General features: G+C 39.3%; 1 protein-coding gene and 1 non-coding gene across 3 annotated transcripts in view; one reads left to right on the top strand and one right to left on the bottom strand.

Annotated features, from left to right (window-relative positions):
- Window positions 1-8,088, top strand: part of Heatr3 (HEAT repeat containing 3) — a 32,494-nt gene extending 24,406 nt beyond the window's left edge. For both annotated transcript variants that reach the window (XM_047529100.1, XM_047529098.1), the window contains 3 exons: window positions 2,562-2,705; window positions 5,026-5,202; window positions 7,238-8,088. In XM_047529100.1, the coding sequence (XP_047385056.1) occupies window positions 2,562-2,705; window positions 5,026-5,202; window positions 7,238-7,360 (444 nt within the window). In that variant the 3' untranslated portion in view covers window positions 7,361-8,088. The remainder of the gene's footprint in view (window positions 1-2,561; window positions 2,706-5,025; window positions 5,203-7,237) is intronic.
- A 6,283-nt stretch (window positions 8,089-14,371) lies between these two features.
- Trnaa-ugc (transfer RNA alanine (anticodon UGC)) lies at window positions 14,372-14,448 on the bottom strand. Its single transcript has one exon. It is a non-coding gene; the product is annotated as a tRNA-Ala (tRNA).
- Window positions 14,449-19,157: the final 4,709 nt, after the last annotated feature.

The raw sequence follows: 19,157 nt of genomic DNA, 5'->3' as shown, positions 1-19,157 counted from the left end.
TATGCATCTCTCACCGGGATAATGAGCAAGTTGACTGTTTTCCTGTGCTTTAGGACCTGTGCATTTCTTTTTCTGTGACTGCTTCTGTCTTTTGCCCATTTTTCTGTGGGGTTGGTGCTTTTTGTCCTTTGTGTGTAAAGGCAAGTTCTAGGGTCTGAACTGAAATAGAAGCTTGGAAAAGGGGCCCATCAACCTGTTTTAAACTGTTTCCCAGTGATTCTCATGCATGCTAACCTTTGAGAACCACTGTTTAACTATTCTCCCTCTTTTTTAAGTCCTCTGGTTATTAACCTGTCACTGGTCACAGTACATAGTCATATTCTGTCTCCCGGAGCACAATTCTCTCCTTGGAGATTCCTGTGGTGGGTACTGTTCATTGTAATCCCAGGCAACTTCCAGCTATGCTTAGCTGATTCTCCTAATAGTGATTCTCCCTTTTCTCTGGTGAACTTGTCTTTGGTCCTATCTCAATCCCTCCAAAGCCACCCTCTAGAGCAGTGCTTCCCAAACCTTATCAGAGTTTAATGGGAATGATGTTTTGCTGTTAAATATAGCAGGTGCTTTTGATTTCATGGTACTTTGTATTCTTTATTATTTAAAAAGATTTCTTTGTATATTTGAGAATTTTCTTAAAGAACATAATTTTTGCCCTCACTTTTTATAAAATGGAAATGTTAATATTACACAATCTGCCATATGACTTTTGGTGGGGATCAGATAACCTTAGACTATAGGGCCTACAGGAATACAAGGTATTTTTATTGATTTTTTTTCATGGTATACAGGTGTCATTTTACTGGATTAGTCTGATGATTTTAAAAAAATTAGTTAATGCTCAGTTAATAGTAATCTTTCATATACGTCAAGATCCTGAATTATCAGGTTAGTTGTTGTTTTAGTCAGTTTTTTCATTGCTGTGATGACCAAAAGACCTGATGAGAACAATTTTAGAGAAGGAAGTTTATTTGGCACACATGGTTTTAGAGGTCTCAGTCCATAGACTGCCAACTCCATTGTTCCGAGCCCAAAGTGTGGTAGAGGAAAGTGACTCAGAACATGGCACCAGGAAACAGAGAGAGACTCCCCTCACCATGGACAAAATATATACCCCAGAGATAAGCCTCCAATGACTCACCTCCTCCAGACACACCTTACGTGCACATAGTTACCACCCAGTTAATCCCTAGCAGGGGATTAATGCACTAATTAGGTTAAAATGCCCATAACCCAATATTTTGCCTCTAAACTTTCTTGCATTGTCTCACATATGAGCTTTTGGGGAACATCTCATATTTAAACTACAATGACTTTATGCTATGCATGAACATAAAGTATTCAAACAAGAAGAACCCTGACTTTCCCATGCTTTACAAGGAGAAGAAACCAAGGACTTGGTTTGCTGAGTGACAGCACCCACCCTGGAATTCAGCTTTCCTGCTTCCTGTCCGGTTCTTTACCTTGTTGGTTTGTACACATTCCATAGTTTCTTTATGAATCACCTGGTCGTGGTGCAGCTTGTCTTTATGATTCACGCAGCCTCATCCAAGCTATGGGGAATCCCATAGTGCACGCAGTTTTTGTCTTATAGTATTTTCTGAGCAACCTGGCATGTTGTCTGTTACCTTCAGAGTAGGCAGAAGCAATGCAGACGATTGAGAAATGAGTTTGAGATTTTAGAATGGTTTGGTATTTTTATAAATAATAACTAGTGAGTGTTTAGTATGCATTATTTAACCCCTGTCACAACTGTGATGAATACTTTTATCATTCCCATTTTACCGATGGGAAAATGGATGCCAAGTGGGAGTGAAGCTAGGATTTGAGCCCAGGATGTCTGACTCCAGAGCCAAACTCTTCATCACGACACTGTGCTGCTTCTTGTAAGAGACAACAGTCACACTCTTTCATGGTACTTGTGCCAAATGCGTGTTCATGTTAGATTTAACTCCTAGACTGTAATCCCAGCAACAGGGAGGCTGAGGCAGGAGGATCACAAGTTCAAGACCAGCCTGGGCAATTTGGAAGACCCTGTATCAAAATAAAGACTAAAAAGGACTGGAGATGCAGCTCAGTGGTAGAGTACCCCTGGGTTTAGTTCTCAATACTGAAAAAAAAAAAATTACCACACTTGATAGAAGCACTATGTAATATACAGTCTTCAGTGACAAAATCCAAGTTCTTACCTTATATAGGTTCAGCCTATTTTTTTAAAACCTGTGTGATTCTGTTATACTTTCAAAACCTTTATGATCATCATTAGAAAGAAATTAGGATTTCAGTCTGTGTACATATGGAATGAACATCTTCAAATAAAATGAACAGGACCTGAAGCCCCTTTCGTAGATTGGATAATGACAGTGGCATGAGCAGGCTTGTCTTGGTTCAGCGTTGCTGGCTGTATTTGGGAATGGTTAGAATACATACTGACTTCTCTGCCAGGCATCTCTACCGCTCTCAGCACCACACCGCTGTAGAAGGGGTGCCTGTCAGTCCTCCCTTCACTTGCTGCTGGAACCGGTTGAGTTTAACTCTCTAAACACTCTCTTCTGCTCTCCCAACAGTGCATGACACCTGATCAGCTGATGACACTATGCAAGGCAGGCATTCACAGTAGTAACGTCGGGGTCAGAGTGAATGCCGTTAGCATTTTAGGAATCACAGGCAGCGTCCTCGCCAGAGAAGCTGGTACACTTGAAACTCTTAAGGTAAATCAATTTGCTTCTAAACTAAAAAATTAGAAATGGGAGAAGCATAACCGTTGATGTGGAATTTTTTAAAACTTCTGTGAGCATGATAAGATATCATATTAGGAAGTTGCTAGGTTATATTATTAGAATGTGCTGTTTGACTTGCTCTAACTACACGTATTAGCTAAGTACATAAAACATTGAGCCTCGTTTTGTCATTTAACTTTACTCTGGAGGTACTTTTTTGGAAATAAATTTGTCTTCAGTGAAGACCAAATGCAGAATTTTTAAAGATGCCATTTGTCTTTGCTGTGGGTTTGCATGTTTTATTCTCCTGCTGATGAAAATTCACCCAATACATGAAATACAAATAATTAATCACTGAGAAATACAAAATAATTAATCACTCCACAAATTATAAGCAGCAACTCAGGTAGTACCAGTCCACTAGGAATTCCCTGGACATGTTTGCTTTTAGCACTTGGTCTCAACGCAGTTGCTCAGGAACTGCACTGCTAGAGGTACGCATCACTGTGACTCAACGGTCAACAGTAGTGAAATAACCCTTCATTTTACTCACAGCTGGAGTGCTGATTGTTAATGAACCAGTTATTATAAAGCACCTCTTAACCTCTAAAAATTTTGTAGTGATGACTAATTATTTTAGGCATCCTTTTGGAAAAATGATACATGCACATAACAAGAAATTTCAAAAAGTATAAAAGTATATCCTGAAAAGATTGGCCTCCACTCCTAAATATCCAGTCCCCCATTTGCTTCTGGAGGGGCAGCCACTGTCATCTGTCCTGTGTCATGCCAGAGATGTCTGATGAATGTGAGAGAGAGCATGGCTGTGTGGCATGCGTGTGCAACGTACAGATGAAGTGTGGGTGTGGGATTGTTCCCTCACCCATAAAGACCGCTTGCCAAGGTCCACTCTAGTGGAACAGCAAGTTTTTCTCAAATATAAAATTTTAAAGTGTTCTTATTCAGTCATGTTTCCAAACATGGGAGTAGGGGTTAAAGAAAAAATACAATGAATTGTGTGCCCATGGCAGATTTAACAGTTAATATTCCATCCTGTGCACATCACGTAGTTTCTTTGCTGCACGTGTTAAAGTAAATTAAAGACATTTTGGTATTTGGCCCCTCTGGTTCAGTAAGCATCTATTAAAAATAGGGATAGTATCTTATGTAACTGCCATTATCGTGACTTATACAGTTAACAGTTGTTTCTTAATATATCTGATATCTGGCCCATGTTCATAATTTTCCAGTTGTCCCAGAGATACCTATTTAGTTTGTCTGAACCAGTAAATTCCACAAATTATATTTGGTTTGGGGTCTTCTCTGTCTCTCTCAATCCAGAACAGTTCTCCCATCTGTTCTCAGCTCCTGGATCCATTGTCCATACAGTGTTCAGCCTTCTGCATTCATCCGATTGTTTCTTCATGGGAAACAATTCTTTCTTCATCCTGTGTATTTCCTGGAAGTTAGAGCTAAAGCTGGATTCTATTCACATGAATCGTTTTTAATAAGACCTCTTCATAGGTGGTGCTGTGGGCTTTGTGTTACACTCTAGAATATTAAATCTAAGCACCACCTTAGAGGTTTTGTTTACCTTGTCTGTTTAGATGAGAAAACTGAAGCCGGGAGAGGTTAACTGACTGTCCAGCAGTCACCCTGTTACTGATGGCTCAGCTGGACTTGGAACTCAGTATTCTGAGCATTTCTGTCCCCTCCCCATAAAGCTGGATTGTGCATCACCCTTGAGGCATAAAGGGTGATACAGAGCAGACAAAATAGAGGAAGATTACCTTGGAGCAGTTCTTTGCAGATTGGGAATGGTGTGTTCGTTAGCTAGGTTCTTGTGGGAGAAGGAGGAAAGAGTGGATCCTAAAAATCGACCCATAAATACAGCAAAATGAAATGAAGTGTTGCATTATTTTTTTAATTATCCTAGTGTTTTTCAGATTCTTTTAAAAGCAGATTTTTTTCATTACAGATAAGATTTCTATGTATGTATCTATTGTATGTATTTTAACACCATAGATAATCCTATTTGAGGGAGAGAGGGAGAAAATTTAATGATTTTCAAAATCAGTTTTTTATATGGATCTTAGTTTACTTAGAAACATGAACTATAAGGTGTTTCTCTTGCCAGTGTTATACTTGGTATATTTATAAGTTTTTGTCAAGTGTTTGGTCCTTTAAAAGTTTCATTTCCCCCCTGACATTTTTACATAAGATAGTATTTATGAATTATTGCCACATTTGAAGTTAGCATTCATTTTGGAGACTGACCTTATTCATATTGTAATGTGTTTGCTGCTTCCAGACCATCGGGTGCTTTCTACTTGAGGTTGCCACCAAAGATCCTTCCCTTGTGGTAGCAGGAGAAGCTTTGGATGCGCTCTTCGATGTTTTTGCAGATGGTGAAGAAGCTGAAAAAGCCTCAATTCAAATTAAATTGTTATCAACTCTGAAAGAATTCCAGCCAGTCTTCAAAATGAAGGTTTGTGGCTGTTTCATTTATAAGTGCATGGGTCTCGTTGTTCTCTGGGAAAGAGGGTGTGTGTAGTTAGCACCATACAATTTAGAGGCCTGCGCCTGTCGAATTCCTGTAAATCTCAGTGATTAACATTGCAGTTCATCCCCAGTACTTTGTGAAATGCTTCTTGACTGAGTCATAGCTCCACAGTGACTGTTGAATCACTGTAATTGGAGCCAGAATGACATCTGACAAGTTCCTCATTTCTTTAACACTTTAGTAATGTTAAAAGTACTTTATATAGCTAGGAGCGGTGGCACACGGCTGTTCCCCCAGCTACTTGGGAGGCTGAGGCAGGAGGATTGCCAAATTTGAGGCCAGTGTGGGTAGCTTGGCAAGACCCTAGCTCAGAACAACTTTTTTTTTTTTTTTTTTTTTTTTTTTGCAGTACTGGGGATCAAACTCAGGGCCTTGCGCTTGCGCGGCAAATACTCTACCAGCTGAGCTATCTCCCCAGCCCCAAGACCCTAGCTCAAAAAAACTTGTTTTGCCAAAGACCAGGGGCCGTAGCTCACTGGTAGAGCACTTGTCAAGCATGTGAGGCTCTCGGTTCAACTCCTAGCACTGCAAAGAAAGCGGGGAGGGTCTTCACATATGTGTATGCTGTAGCCGATAGCTACCGAAGCACTTTCATGTACGTTTTAAGTGTATTTTCTATCATACAGCACTTCATATCTTGATTTCATTGTTATGGATATTTCCTTTTGAAAAAGAGGCAAACTCCAGATCCTCCTAACCTGGAGAATGTAGCTGCTACTACCTTTGTTAGCCTTTGTATTTATTTACTGTTTGTATCACAAACAACAAGCCTAACTTTAAGTTGAAAATTATTTGAAAAACCTTTGAGGGGAATAGGTAGGACAGCAGCCAGGATCCTGTGTGCGTGCGCACGCGCTAGAGATCCAACCTGGAGCCTGGCTCAGATTGGCAAGCCCCCACTCTCCCACTGAGCTGCATCTCCACCCTGTAGGAATTTTACAAACAAGCTGAATCATGAGTCCATCTCTTTATCTAAATCTCAATTTTAAAATTATGTAATTCTGAGAAATACGAATATTTATCATGGTATATGTATATTTTTTTCTCTTTCATAGTGCTAGGGATCAAATTCAAGGCCTCAAGCATGCTAGGCAAGAATTCTACCCCTGAGCTACATCCTCCGCCCAATATTTTAGATTTTAAAGTAGACATTTGCTTCCGTCTGTTCAATCTGTGGTTCAGATCGATTTTACTACTTAGTCTACTTTGCTGTGGTAATCATTATTTTCACTGTGTCTTTTCTCAAAGGTATAGAGCCCTAATGAAATTTTTTTGTTAGCTGGAAGCCTAACCTACAGTTTGGGGGTTTTGTTGTTGTTGTTTTGTTTTGCAGTGCTGGGAGTCGAACCCAGGGTCTCATGCATGTGAGGCAAGTGCTCCCCAGCCCTGGCCTATAGTTGTCTATATGAATCCCTTTTGTGGAAAATGGAGCCACAATTGCATTAAAAACTATTTAGTACCTATGTAACCTCAAGTTGCATTTTAATATAATGCCGCACATTCTATTAAGAACTTCTTTAGAGCAGTGTTTATCAGAGGTGCCCTCTTTGAGGTACCAGCAGCACCAGTATCACCTGGTACCTCACTGGGAATGTAGATTTTCAGCTCCACCCCCAGACCTTCTGCATCAGAAACTCAGTGGATGGCCCACCAACCCATTTTTTAACAAATCTTACAGGTGATACTGTTTCACACTAAAACTTGAAAGCCACTGGTCTAGACTAGAGGTGAGATATAATTCACATGCCATACAATTCACTTTTTAAAGTCTACAACTTGGTTATTTTTGTAACTATCATTTTAAAGATGTAGGTTTTCAATTATCTTTCTTCCTTCATGTACTATATTCTACTTACTTTGGAAGTAAAACTGTTTCACCAAATTCTTGCAGTGTTCTTATTCCAAAAGTGGTCAAATATACCCCAAATGAAATACTTTATAAATAACTTCTTTTTCACAGATACGAAAAGAAGGGAGAGGTAAATACAGTCCAGATCAGCTCTGTGTTCTCGACAATGTGAAGATGAATTTGAGAAGATTTGTTGCTTATCAAGAAACTGTTGAGAAAAGACTCACTTCTTGAACCACCAGAAGAGATCCAAGCTGGAGATGTAGCTCAGTATCGAGCACCTGCTTAGCACATGCAAGGGCCTGGGTTCCATCCCTCGCACTGCAGAGAGAGAAGGACAAGTTCTTCCCCAAAGTATTTTTTGCTGAAAATACTATGTGTTTCTTAGAGACCTTTTTTAATGCCTTTACTCTGAACATCAATTTGAGGTTCGTAAAAACTTCAAACCCTATCAGGAGCTCCTGTTCAAGCCTTGGGATCCCTGTGGCATTTCTAGTGCTCTCACTGTTGTCTCCAGTGTATTGTAATCACTCAAAACAAAAAATGGAAATGCAGCTCAGTCTCAGGTGGTTCTTAACTACTCGGTGAACAGGAAAGAAACCTCAATCACATTGTCCTTGAATTTTGCAAGAAAGGAAAGTCCAAATTATTGCTTGGATTTTTTAAAAGTCAGTATCATTTTATATGAACTGAATCTTTAACTGAAATATGAAGACAAGCTTTGCAAAGTATTTTTTTGGTGTGAAGTACTGTATACCAAGTATGAACCTTTTGTGAAGAAGTAAATGAGTTGAATTTGTATGTCACTACTCAGAAGATTATACTAACAAGCTAAATGAGGTAATCACCATCCTCTAAACAGGCGGGTCTGATCAGCTATTGTTTTGTAACCTCGCCCCTTGATTTAATTTGATATAGAATGAGAACTGGTAGAAAATATTTTTTAATAAATAACTTTTTAATTGAAAGCTTTGTGTCTTACAAAACCTTTTTTACAGTCTTTTGTTTCACTAAATATTCCTATTCCTGGGTGGTTTCCTTGCTAACAAGTATTACTTCAAGTATATGAGACATGAAAAAAGACTTACAACAGGACTTCCCAGCATTACCTCTCAGTGTCCTTGAGTGACAGGGTCACAACAGAGGATGGAGATGGAAATTTCAGGAAATTTCAACACGCGTCATTGAGAGGGCTCCTGGCCCATCTCCATCATCCAGCCATTTGCCTGATCAGAAGAGTTGAGATTTGAAAATTTAGCATTTGCCCTGATACAAAGATCATTACCCAATATAAGACCTAATTTCTCCCCTACTTCTATAGCTGCCTGAAAATGAGCTCATGGTGTTTTATTTCATGTACACTGTGGCAAACCTTAAGTTTTTGCCTAAGACCGAGGCAGGAGGATTCCAAGTTCAAAGCCAGCCTCAGCAACTCAGCTAGGCCCTAAACAACTTAGCAAGACCTTATCTCAAAATAAAACAGAAAAAGAGATAGGGATGTGGCTCGGTGGTTAAGGGCTCCTGGGTTCAATCCCTGGTATAAAATTAAAAACAACAACAACAAAAAAAAAACAACAAGTTTTTGCCTGTCTGGTATAGATTGTTGGGGAGTCAAGATGTTTCCCAGCTGTAAAAGTCACTGAGCCTATGAGACCAAGTAAAAATGAACAGATTCTCTATGTGGGTGGGAGAATGGAAATGGCTTACCATGCACAAAAGTTCCTCTTGCTTTGTTATGTTTCTGGATTAAGAATCATGGGTGCATGTGAGTTTAGTGATCATTGCAGCCCATTATTGACCTAAGCTTTTTATCAGATGTTCTTTGAGGGAAAGTCTTCCAGTGAAGAAAAGTTTCCAAGTTCTTCCTGCTTCAAATACTTATAGAATATCATTTTCAAGGAGAATAAAATGTCCAACTCTCTTCCTTCCCACACTTTGCAATCTATAATCTGTGTGCAGACTTTTATCACGGACAGGGCCTAGTACACATTAGGCTTTCAATATGTGTTGAATGAATCAATGTTAGTGATTTTCAGTTTTATAGAGCAATCACTGAATCATCCAGAACAGTATAGATAAGTTATTATGTTGAAAATGTGTCATCCTCAAAAAAACTTTGGATTCTAAGGCATGGATAGTTTGATTTATATAGCTGCCATTCAGTTTTGCCACCCTTAAAAACAGGGGAAATGGCCAGGTGTGGTGGCACATGCCTGTAATCCCAGCATCTGGGGAGGCTGAGGCAGGAGGATCAAGAGTTCAAAGCCAGCCTCAGCAAAAGTGAAGCCCTAAGCAAATCAGTGAGACCCTGACTCTAAATAAAATACAAAATAGGGCTGGGGATGTGGCTCAGTGGTTTAGTGCCCCTGAGTTCAATCCCTGGTACCAAAAAAAGAAAAGAAAAAAAAAAAAAATACAGGGAAAATGGGAAAGCAAACATTGAATATAATCTGCAGTTTTAACTGCTTACATAATAGCTTAGTAAGTCACGCAAGTGTTGTGCATTGGGTAATAGAGACTATAGTCTTTCCTAGAGGAAAAAAGTCTGCTTTAAAATATACTTGTTTCAGGGACTGGGGATGTGGTTCAGCGGTAGAAATGCTTGTCTACCATGTGTGAAGCCCTGAGTTTAAACCCCAGCACTGCCCCACCCAAAATTATATTTATTTGGAAATCACACAGAACAGTACACTAGAAATACACACTATTTAAGTATTGGAGTAGGAACTCTATGGTGAAATTCTTTGTTTTAGAACATTTTTTAAAATACAGAGTCTTACTGGGTGGTCCAGGCTGGCCATGGGCTCAAACCATTCTCCTTCCTCAACCTCCCCAGTAGCTGGGCCTGTAGGCAGGCACCACTGCACCTGGCCAAGGATTTTGGTTTTTATTTTTCAACTGATAACATAAAAACATAAAATTACACATATTAACTATGTATATTCTTTAATACATGTAATTGTTTCCATATACATGTACATTGTGTATAGTTTAAGTCATGTTAAACATTTACTTCCTCCAGAAGTCCTTTCTTCTGGCTTCTTGAAATGTTAGGATGCAGGGACGTGTCATCTGTAGTCCCCTGCTGTGCAGTAGCCCACCAGAACTCCCTGCTCCTCTCTGATCAACCTTCCCCATCCCCTTCACCCCTCCACTCTCCACAGCCTCTGGTGACGACCATCCTACTCTCAGACTCCATGAGATCAGCTTTGAAGAATTCTACGTCAGGGAGATCATGCCATACTTGTCTTTCTGTGCCTGGCTCATTCCACATAATGATCTCCCAGTTCCATCAATGATGTTGCAAGCGACAGGATTCCTTTCCATTCTTTTTTAAGACTGGATACTGTTCCTTTGTGTATAGATAGCATGTTTTATTTATCAGTTGATGGACACTTAGTTGTTTCCATTTCTTGACTTGTGAATAGTGCGACAGTGATCATGGAAGTGCAGACGTCTCTCATGCTGGTTTCATTTCCTTTGGATATTTACCCAGCAGGGGGATTGCTGGATCATGTGGTGGTAGTTTTTTTTTGTTGTTGTTGTGGTTTTAATTGTGTGCAGAGCCTCCATACCATTTTCCACAGTGCCTATAGCAATTGACACTCGTACCAAGAGTGTGCAAGGAAGGGTTTCCTCTGCATCCTCGCCAGCACTTGTGTAGTCTTTAGGGTAGGACCTGTTCTTACTGGGGTGAAGTGATGTTGTGTTTTTGCATTGCATTTCCCTGATGATTAGTGATATTGAACACTTTTTCATATTCACAGTTGTAATGTGTCCCTTCTCATATACCAGTTGTCCTTTGTATGTCCTCTTTTAAGAACCATCTATTTAGATCTCTTAGTTTATAAATATTTTCTCCCATTCTGTAGGTTGTCTTGTCATCAGGTTCGGTTTCCTTTGATATAGAGAAGTTTTTTTGTTTGCTGTAATGTCATTTGTCTACTTTTGCTTTTGTTTCCTGTACTTTTGGGGTCTTATCAAAAAAAAAATTTTTTTTTTTTTTGCCTGTTCCCAATGTCCTGAAGCATCCCCCATGTTTCTTCTGGAAGATTTATAGTTTTAGGTCTTGGACAGCTAATTCTTTAAAACATTTCCAGTTGACTTTTGTAACTGGTGAGAGGGTCTGGTTTTGTTCTTCTGCCTCTGGATGTCCATTATCCTAGTACCACTTACTGAGAAGACCCTCCTTCTCTAATGCTTGCCGCTGGCATTTTTGTCCACAGTCAGTTGACTGTGGGTGATGGGTTTACTCTTAGGCTCCAAGAGCTGTCTGTCTATTTTTATGCCAGCTTCATGCTCTTTTTGATCACTACAGCTAATAGCAGTGTCATGCCAGCTAATGGAATGCCTTCTGCTTTGTTCTTTTTGCTCAAGATGACTTAGGATCTTTAGAGTTTATTGTATAAATTTTCTGATATGAATTTTAGGATTTTTTTTTTCTGGTTATGAAGAACATCATTGGTATGTTGATAGGAATGACTTCAAATCTGTTGGCCACTTTGGGTAGAATGGACATTTTAACAATATTGATTCTTCCAATTCATGAACATGGGATGCCTTTCTGCTTTTTTTTGGTTCCTTATCAGTTTCTCTTATCGGTTTGTTGTTGTTGTTGTTGTTGTTGTTGTTTGTTTTTTACTTTATTATTTTTTTATGTGGTGCTGAGGATGGAACCCAGTGCCTCACACATGCGAGGCAAGCACTCTACCACTGAGCCACAACCCCAGCCCCTCATTAGAATTTTAAAATTTTCATCATAGAGATCTTTTACTTCTTTAGTTAAATTTATTCCTAGATTTTTTGTAATTATTATAAATTAGATTGCTTTTTTGATTTCTATTTCACATAATTTGTTATTGGCATATAACAATGCTGCTGATTTTTGTATGTTGATTTTGTATCCTGTAACTCTGCTGAATTCATTTGTTCTAGTAGTATCTTGGTGGAGTTTTAGGGTTTTCTGTATATAAGTTATGTCATCTGCAAACAGTGACGATTTACTTCCTTTTTTGGATGTCCTTTCTTTCTTTCTTTCTTTTGCCTGGTTGCTCTGGCTGGGACTTCTAGCCCTCTGCTAGGTGAATGGTGAAAGTGGGCATCTTGTCTCATTCTAGATCTTAGCCAGAAAGCTCCCAGCTTTTCCCCATTCCGCAGTATGTTGGCTCCTCCTTGCTTCCCTGGGATGAATCCCATTGGAGGGTGGTTTTTCTTTTTTCTTTTCTGGGCAGAAGATCAAACCCAGGGCCCTGTGCATGCTAGGCACGTGCTCTCCCGCTGAGGTACATCTCCAGTCCCTTGTGAGTAATCTTTTGAATGTGCTGTTGGATTTGGTTTGCGTATTTTGTTGAGGATTTTGCATTTGTGTCCATCAAGGACATTGGCCTGTAATATTCTTTCATCATTGTTGTTGTTTTATCCTTTTCTGGTTTTGGTTTCAGGGTAATAATGCTGACCTCAGATGTGTTTGGAAGATTCCTTTGTCTTCTATTTTTTTGGAATAGCTTAAGGAAAATTAGAATTCTTCTTTAAGTGCTTGGCAGATTTCGGCAGTGAGACCATCTGGTCCTGGGTTTTTCATTGATGGGACACTTTATTACTGATTCAATCTTGTTACTTGTTATTGGTCTGTTCAGGTGTTCTGTTTCCTCATGATTCAGTCTTGGTGAGGTTTATATGTCTAGAGGTTTGTCCATTTCTTCGAGGTCATCAAATATGTTGGCATATGGTTGTATGTAGTAATCTCTGATGATCTTTGTATTTCTGTGGTGTCAGTTGTAATGTGTCCCTTCTCATTTCTGATTATATATATATAGTTGTAGGTGAACATAATACCTTTATTTTATTTTTATGTGGTGCTGAGGATTAAACCCAGGGCCTCACATGTGCTAGGTGAGCGCTCTACCACTGAGCCACAACCCCAGCCCCTCTGATTTTATTTATTTGAATTTTCTCTCTTTTTAAAGTCTAGCTAAAGTTTTGTCTGTTCTGTTTATCTTTCAAAAACAAAACAGCTCTGTGTTTCATTGATCCATTGCGTTACTTTTTTGGTCTCATTTTTTTTTTTTAACTGGGTTCTGACCCAGTGTTGCTCCACCACTGAGCTGTATCACAGCACACCAGCACTTTTTATTTTCTCACTAGATTGCTAAGGCTTCCTGGAACTTGCAGTCCTCCTGCTTAACCTCCCAAGTAGCTGGAATTATAGGTGCATGCCACCACACCCAGATAGTTTCTGCATATCTGACATAAACATTGGTTGCTATAAACTTTACTCTTAGTACTGCTTTTGCTGTATGCCATAGATTTTAGTATGTTTCATCTCCATTTTCATTTGTTCAAGAAAATTTTAAATTTCCTTCTTGCTTTCCTCCTTGATCCATTGGTTGTTCAAAAGTAAGTTGGTGGGCTGAAACTGGCTCAGTGGCCGAGCACTTGCCTAGCACACGTGAGGCACTGGGTTCCATCCTCAGCACCACATACAAAACTAAAGTTATCATTAAAAAATCCACTTAGAAAAAATTAAACGGTTTAACTTCCATGTATTTGTGTAGTTTCCAAAGCTTTTCTTGTTAATGATTTCCAGTTGTATTACATTGTGTTCATAAAAAATAGTTGTTACGATTTTCATTTTTAAATATTTGTTGAGACTTGTTTCGTGGCCTGTCACATGATCTCTCTGTGTTCCGTGTGCTCAGAGTGCACATGAGGAAAGTGTGTATTCTGTATTCTGCTGTTTGGTGGAATGTTCTGTGGATGCCTGTGAGGTCCAGTTGGTCTAGGGTGCAGTTTAACTCTGCTGTTTGTTCGTTAATTTTCTGACTGGATGAATCCATTGCTGAAAGTGTAGTGTTGAAGTCCCCAACTATTGTTGAATTGAAGTCTGTCTGTCATTTTAGGTCTATGAATATTTGCTTTATATATATCTGGGTGCTCTGATATTCATATATTTTTAGAATTATTTCTTCTTACTCAATTGACCCCTTTACCCTTATATAATTATCTTTCTTGTCTCTTTTTACTGCTGTTGATTTAAAGTCCATTTTATTTGGCATAAAGATGGCTATACCTGCTTCCTCTTTGATTCCATCTGCAGGGAATATCTTACTCCCTGACTTCACTTTCAGCCTGTGTGCAAACTTAGAGGGGATTGAGTTTCTTACAGGCAACATAGAGTTGGGTCTTATTTTTTTTTTCTCCACTGGATCATTCTGTCTTTTGTTTTCCTTTCTTTTTTTTTTTTTTTGGCCATGCTGGGGATCAAACCCAGGGCCTCATGCTTGCAAGGCATGCACTCTACCAACTGAGCTATCTCCCCAGCCCCTTATTCTGTCTTTTAATTGGAGAATTTAATACACTTAGATCTAAGGTAATTATTAATAGGTAAGGTCTTACTACAGTCATTTTGTAACATGTTTCTGGCCAAAGATATTTTAAATATTCCACCTGCCATAGTATGTTTACCCAAGGAAATCAAAACCACTACCTTACTTTTATTTATTTATTTATTTATTTTTGGCTTTAAAATGGAAACACTTTATTTTCAAAGAGAATTTTTGATTTTTAAATTTCAGTCATTTAATTACTTTTTTTTTTTTTTTTTTTTTGCAGTTTTATCTTTTGTCTTTATTTAGTCTTTAAAAGAAATACCTTTGAACTGTGGAGATAGGGGAAAGCCCTTATCTCTTCAGCATTCCTGTTTACCCAGCTCTGTTGTGGGCTTGCTTTCTGCCTTTTTGAAATTGCATGAACCAATACTGATTGAATTGAATCCACATATAGAACACGAACCATTTCAGAACTCTCTGCCACATGCAGAAATCCTGTGGTAAAGTTATACAAGAGGATTTTAACGCATCCACTTTGGGAAGTCATTTTTATAAAGTATAGATTTTTAGTGTGTAAATTCTTTTTTTTTTTTCTTTTTTCCTTCTTCTTTTGAGACATCGGTCTCACTGTGGTCTGAATTGGCCTTGAACTCCCTGCCTCGGTCTCCTGAGTAGCTGGAATTACAGGTGCATGCTACCACCATGCCAGGCTCCATAGTGTATGTTTAGTTCAGATATTCTACCCCCTTCAAATAAAGTCTGTCCTCATCTCTGTCTTGTTAATGCTTAGATGTGAGCCTTCTGTTTTAAGTAGACTATGGCACTGTTAGACTGTCTGTCACCAAGGTAGTTCCTGGTCCTTTGGATGCCCATGTCCCAAGACTTGGAAAGTTGTGGATACAGTGCAGAGTTGTTGGGTTAGTTGAAATGTACATGGTAGCAACAAGAGGTCTGTGACTGTGCTGGTGTCTTCTTTTCTGAAGTATCCTTTTTCTTTTTTTCATTTTCTTTTCTTTCTTTTCTTTTTCTTTCTTTCTTTTTTTTTTTTTTTTTTTTTTTTTTTTTTTGGTGTGTGTGTGTGTGTGTGTGTGTGTGTGAGTGCGTGTACACTCATGCGCTGGGGGTTGAACCCAGCACCTTGTGCATGGTAAGCACACATCCTCGCTGAGCTATACCAATATCCCTGGGGCAGCTTCTTGGTAGACTATACCCATGACTGTACTGAATCCCTACTGAACTGTGTCCACATATCCTGCCCATTCAGAACCTTATTCTCCTGTCTTTTGCTTGATCTCAATTTTGTGAGCTCTATGCCTTGATAATAAACTCAATTCTTGTAGCCATGATGAATTTCTGCTGCTCGTGGCCAAAACCCTGATTAGTAAATAGCATTCTGGAACTTTTTCTGAATACATTCATGTCTTTATCTGCTTCATGTTGCTATGACAAAGTATCTGAAGCTGGGTAATTTATAAAGGAAAGATTTATTTAGGTCCACAATCATATTCTAAATTTGAGGGTATGCATGTGTTGATGGCCTTCTTGCTGGTAGGGTCCCAAGGCAAGATACAGGGAGTGTGTCTTAATTACTTCTTCAAGGTCCCACCACCTCCTAACACATTGGGGAATTAAGTCCAATACAAGTTTTGGCAAGGCCAAACCACATCTAAACCATAGCAGTCCACCTACACATGCGTGAATACATTGTATACATTGTTGTGGAAACAATGTTCTATAAATGGCTTTTCCCCCCCTTTAACAGTAATTTATGGATATAATACACATAAGAATCATGGTTAGGTCTTAGGATAGATCCTTTTTCCTTTACTGGAAATTTCTTCATCTCTACTTGCTATTTTGTTACATCTTAGCTTGATAGATTGAAGTGAACTTTGTTTTTCTAGACCTGTTCTTGAGACAGAACTTTGAAACATTCTTTTTTTTTTTTTTTTTTTGGTGATGCTGGGTTTGACCCTAGGTCCTTGTGCTTGTGAGGCCAGCACAGTGATACCAACTGAGCTATATCCCCAGCCCATTGAAACATTCTTTTTGAGCCTTACAGCAGTTTAAAGAATGGAACCTGGTGGAGTGGTGGGTAGAGGGCAAAGGGGGAGAGGTTTGCCTGTAATTCCAGTGGCTTGGGAGCCTGAGGCAGGAGGATTATGAGTTCAAACCCAGCCTCAGCAACTTAGCAAGGTGCTAAGTAACTCAGTGGGACCCTGGGAAGGACTGAGAATGTGGTTCAGTGGTTAAGTGCCCCTGGGTTCAATCCTCGTACCAAAAAAAAAAAAAAAAAGAATGAAATCTTCTCACTTATTGGACCTAATCCCAAACTTGCATTTTCAAAAGTCCTAAGAAATTACAAGAAATTATCAAAGATTCTTAGAAACCTAGTACTTACTTTACAATAGTTAATTCTTAACCTCTTTCAGGTCACTAATTATTCTGAGAAACTAATGAAAAGTCATGGACTCTCTTCCAGCACTAAACCCTGCAAAAGAATGGAATGCCGCATTCAGGACGATGGTCCTAACAGAGGAGGGGAACAGAGCAGGGACGGGGAGATGCGGGGTTTCAAATACAGCTCATCAGGTTTTATTTCTCAAAATGCGAAAACCTGAAACAAATACAGAAAATAGTTGCTCTTAATTAAATGGTGGGTATTTGTTGTTTTTATTTTTATGTTCGAAACATTTCATAACTTTGATGTTAAAATCACACCAGATCAGGGATAGAGATCGCAGCAGAACAGAGATTGGTCCTTGTCCAAGAAGAGCACCTGGCCGCCTCCTTGTCTCACCTCCCTTCCCGCCTCTCAGCCCAGAGGAGGCCAGTTCCACCCCACCCCCGCCCCACCACTTCCCTGGCCCTACATTCCGAGGTCCCAGTGGGAACTTTCCGTTTTAGCACTTACCTTACCTGCCTTTCTCTCTCATGCTAGACTGCTCCCTCCAGGAAGCTCCAAATTGGCTCTGCTGATTTTGCCCTTGGTCACGCTCTGAACTCTTCATGTTCCCAAGGGTCCCATCCTCATGGGAGAGGGTCCCCTTCCCCTCTCATTTCACTTTTTCTCTAATCCCTGTGTCCAGTGACCTCCTGTGAGTAAATGACTCCAAAGTCTACATTCCAGCCCATCTCCCCTGAGCACTGAGCACCCAAAAGTCCTTCCAAGGCCCACTGGTCCTTATCCCAAGGAATCCAGGAATCTCAAACGATGTCTTCAGCTTATTCTCAAACGATTCAGAAAAAGTAATGTTCATCTCTATGAGTATGTATATATGCGTACATATATGTATCTATATACATCACACACATGTAAACATACATCTTCTGTATATTCAATTGCATCTACAAATGTTCAGAATATATATATTTTTTCCAAACCCTTGAAAATGCAATAGACTATTAGCAAATTTCTCCATTCAACATTTGATTTTTTTTATAAAACAAAATTACCCCCATTTTACCTTCTCTCCACATTGTAATAAGAATGATCTTTCTCGAGTCAGACACAGTGGCGCATGCCTATAATCCCACCCTAGTGGGGCCGAGGCAGGAGGATCACAAATTCAAGACCAGCCTCAGCAATTTAGTGAGGCCCTAAGCAACTTAGCAAGACCCTGTCTCAAAATTAAAAAGTTAAAAGGGCTGGGAATGTAGCTCAATGGTAAAGAGCTTCAACACTCAGTACCAAAGAAATAATGATAACCTTTTTCAACTTTTAATCCACAAATAATCCACAATAAATTGCATATATTCATGATGTACAACCTGATATTCTAAAACATGTATACATTGTGGAATGGTAAATCAAACTAATTAACATATAAATTACCCTACTCATTTCTGGTGAGAACACTTAAAATCTACTCTCTAAGCAACGTTCAAGTACATGATACATTGCTATTCACTATAGTCACTGTGTTGTATAATAAATCTCCTGAACAAACTGGTAATCTTTTTGAAATATGCTTTCTTGCTTTTGCATTGTAGCTCTTCAGTGGTTCCCATTACCCACAAGATGAAGTTCAAAATTCTTTCCAGGACCTGCAAGTAGGAAAATCATAGGCCAGATTGCTTGAGATAGTGCAACTTTTTTTTTTTTTTTGGTGGTACTGGGGATTGAACCCAAGAGTACTCTACCAAAGAGCCACATTCCCAGCCATTATTATTATTATCATTATTATTATTACTATTTTAAAATTTTTTTTATTTTGAGACAAAGTCTTGTTAAGTTGCTGAGGCTGTCCTCAAACTTGGGATCCTCCTGCTTCGGCCTCCCAAGTCATTGGGATTACAGGTGTGCACCACTGCCCGGTTCAGCCCTTCTTCTACTCAGTTGTTTGGATGTATCATGCTCCTCCACACCCGTCTACCCACTGCCCGCCGTCTTTTCCCCCTTCTTCTAGTTAATTCCTATTTGTCCTTCAAAATTCAGCTGAAACAGCAATTCATAAGGGAACTTTCTCCGACTCCCCAGACAAGATCAGGAGTCAGTGTTCTGGACACTCACAGCATCAGGACTGCATTTACTGAAGCCCTAACTTTGTACCAGGCTCTCTGATAGACTCTGAGGACACCAAAACAGGCAATTGTCTATGCAGAGCTCATGGCTAGTGGGAGAGACATCATCAATGTAAAATAACAAAAGCAACAAGTGCTCCAAAGAAAGGGTACATGCTGCTCAAGCTATGAGAGAGGCT

This window comes from Sciurus carolinensis, chromosome 16 (assembly GCF_902686445.1).
Source record: "Sciurus carolinensis chromosome 16, mSciCar1.2, whole genome shotgun sequence".
NCBI classification, from domain to species: domain Eukaryota; kingdom Metazoa; phylum Chordata; class Mammalia; order Rodentia; family Sciuridae; genus Sciurus; species Sciurus carolinensis.
This window is presented reverse-complemented; position numbering and strand designations above follow the sequence as displayed.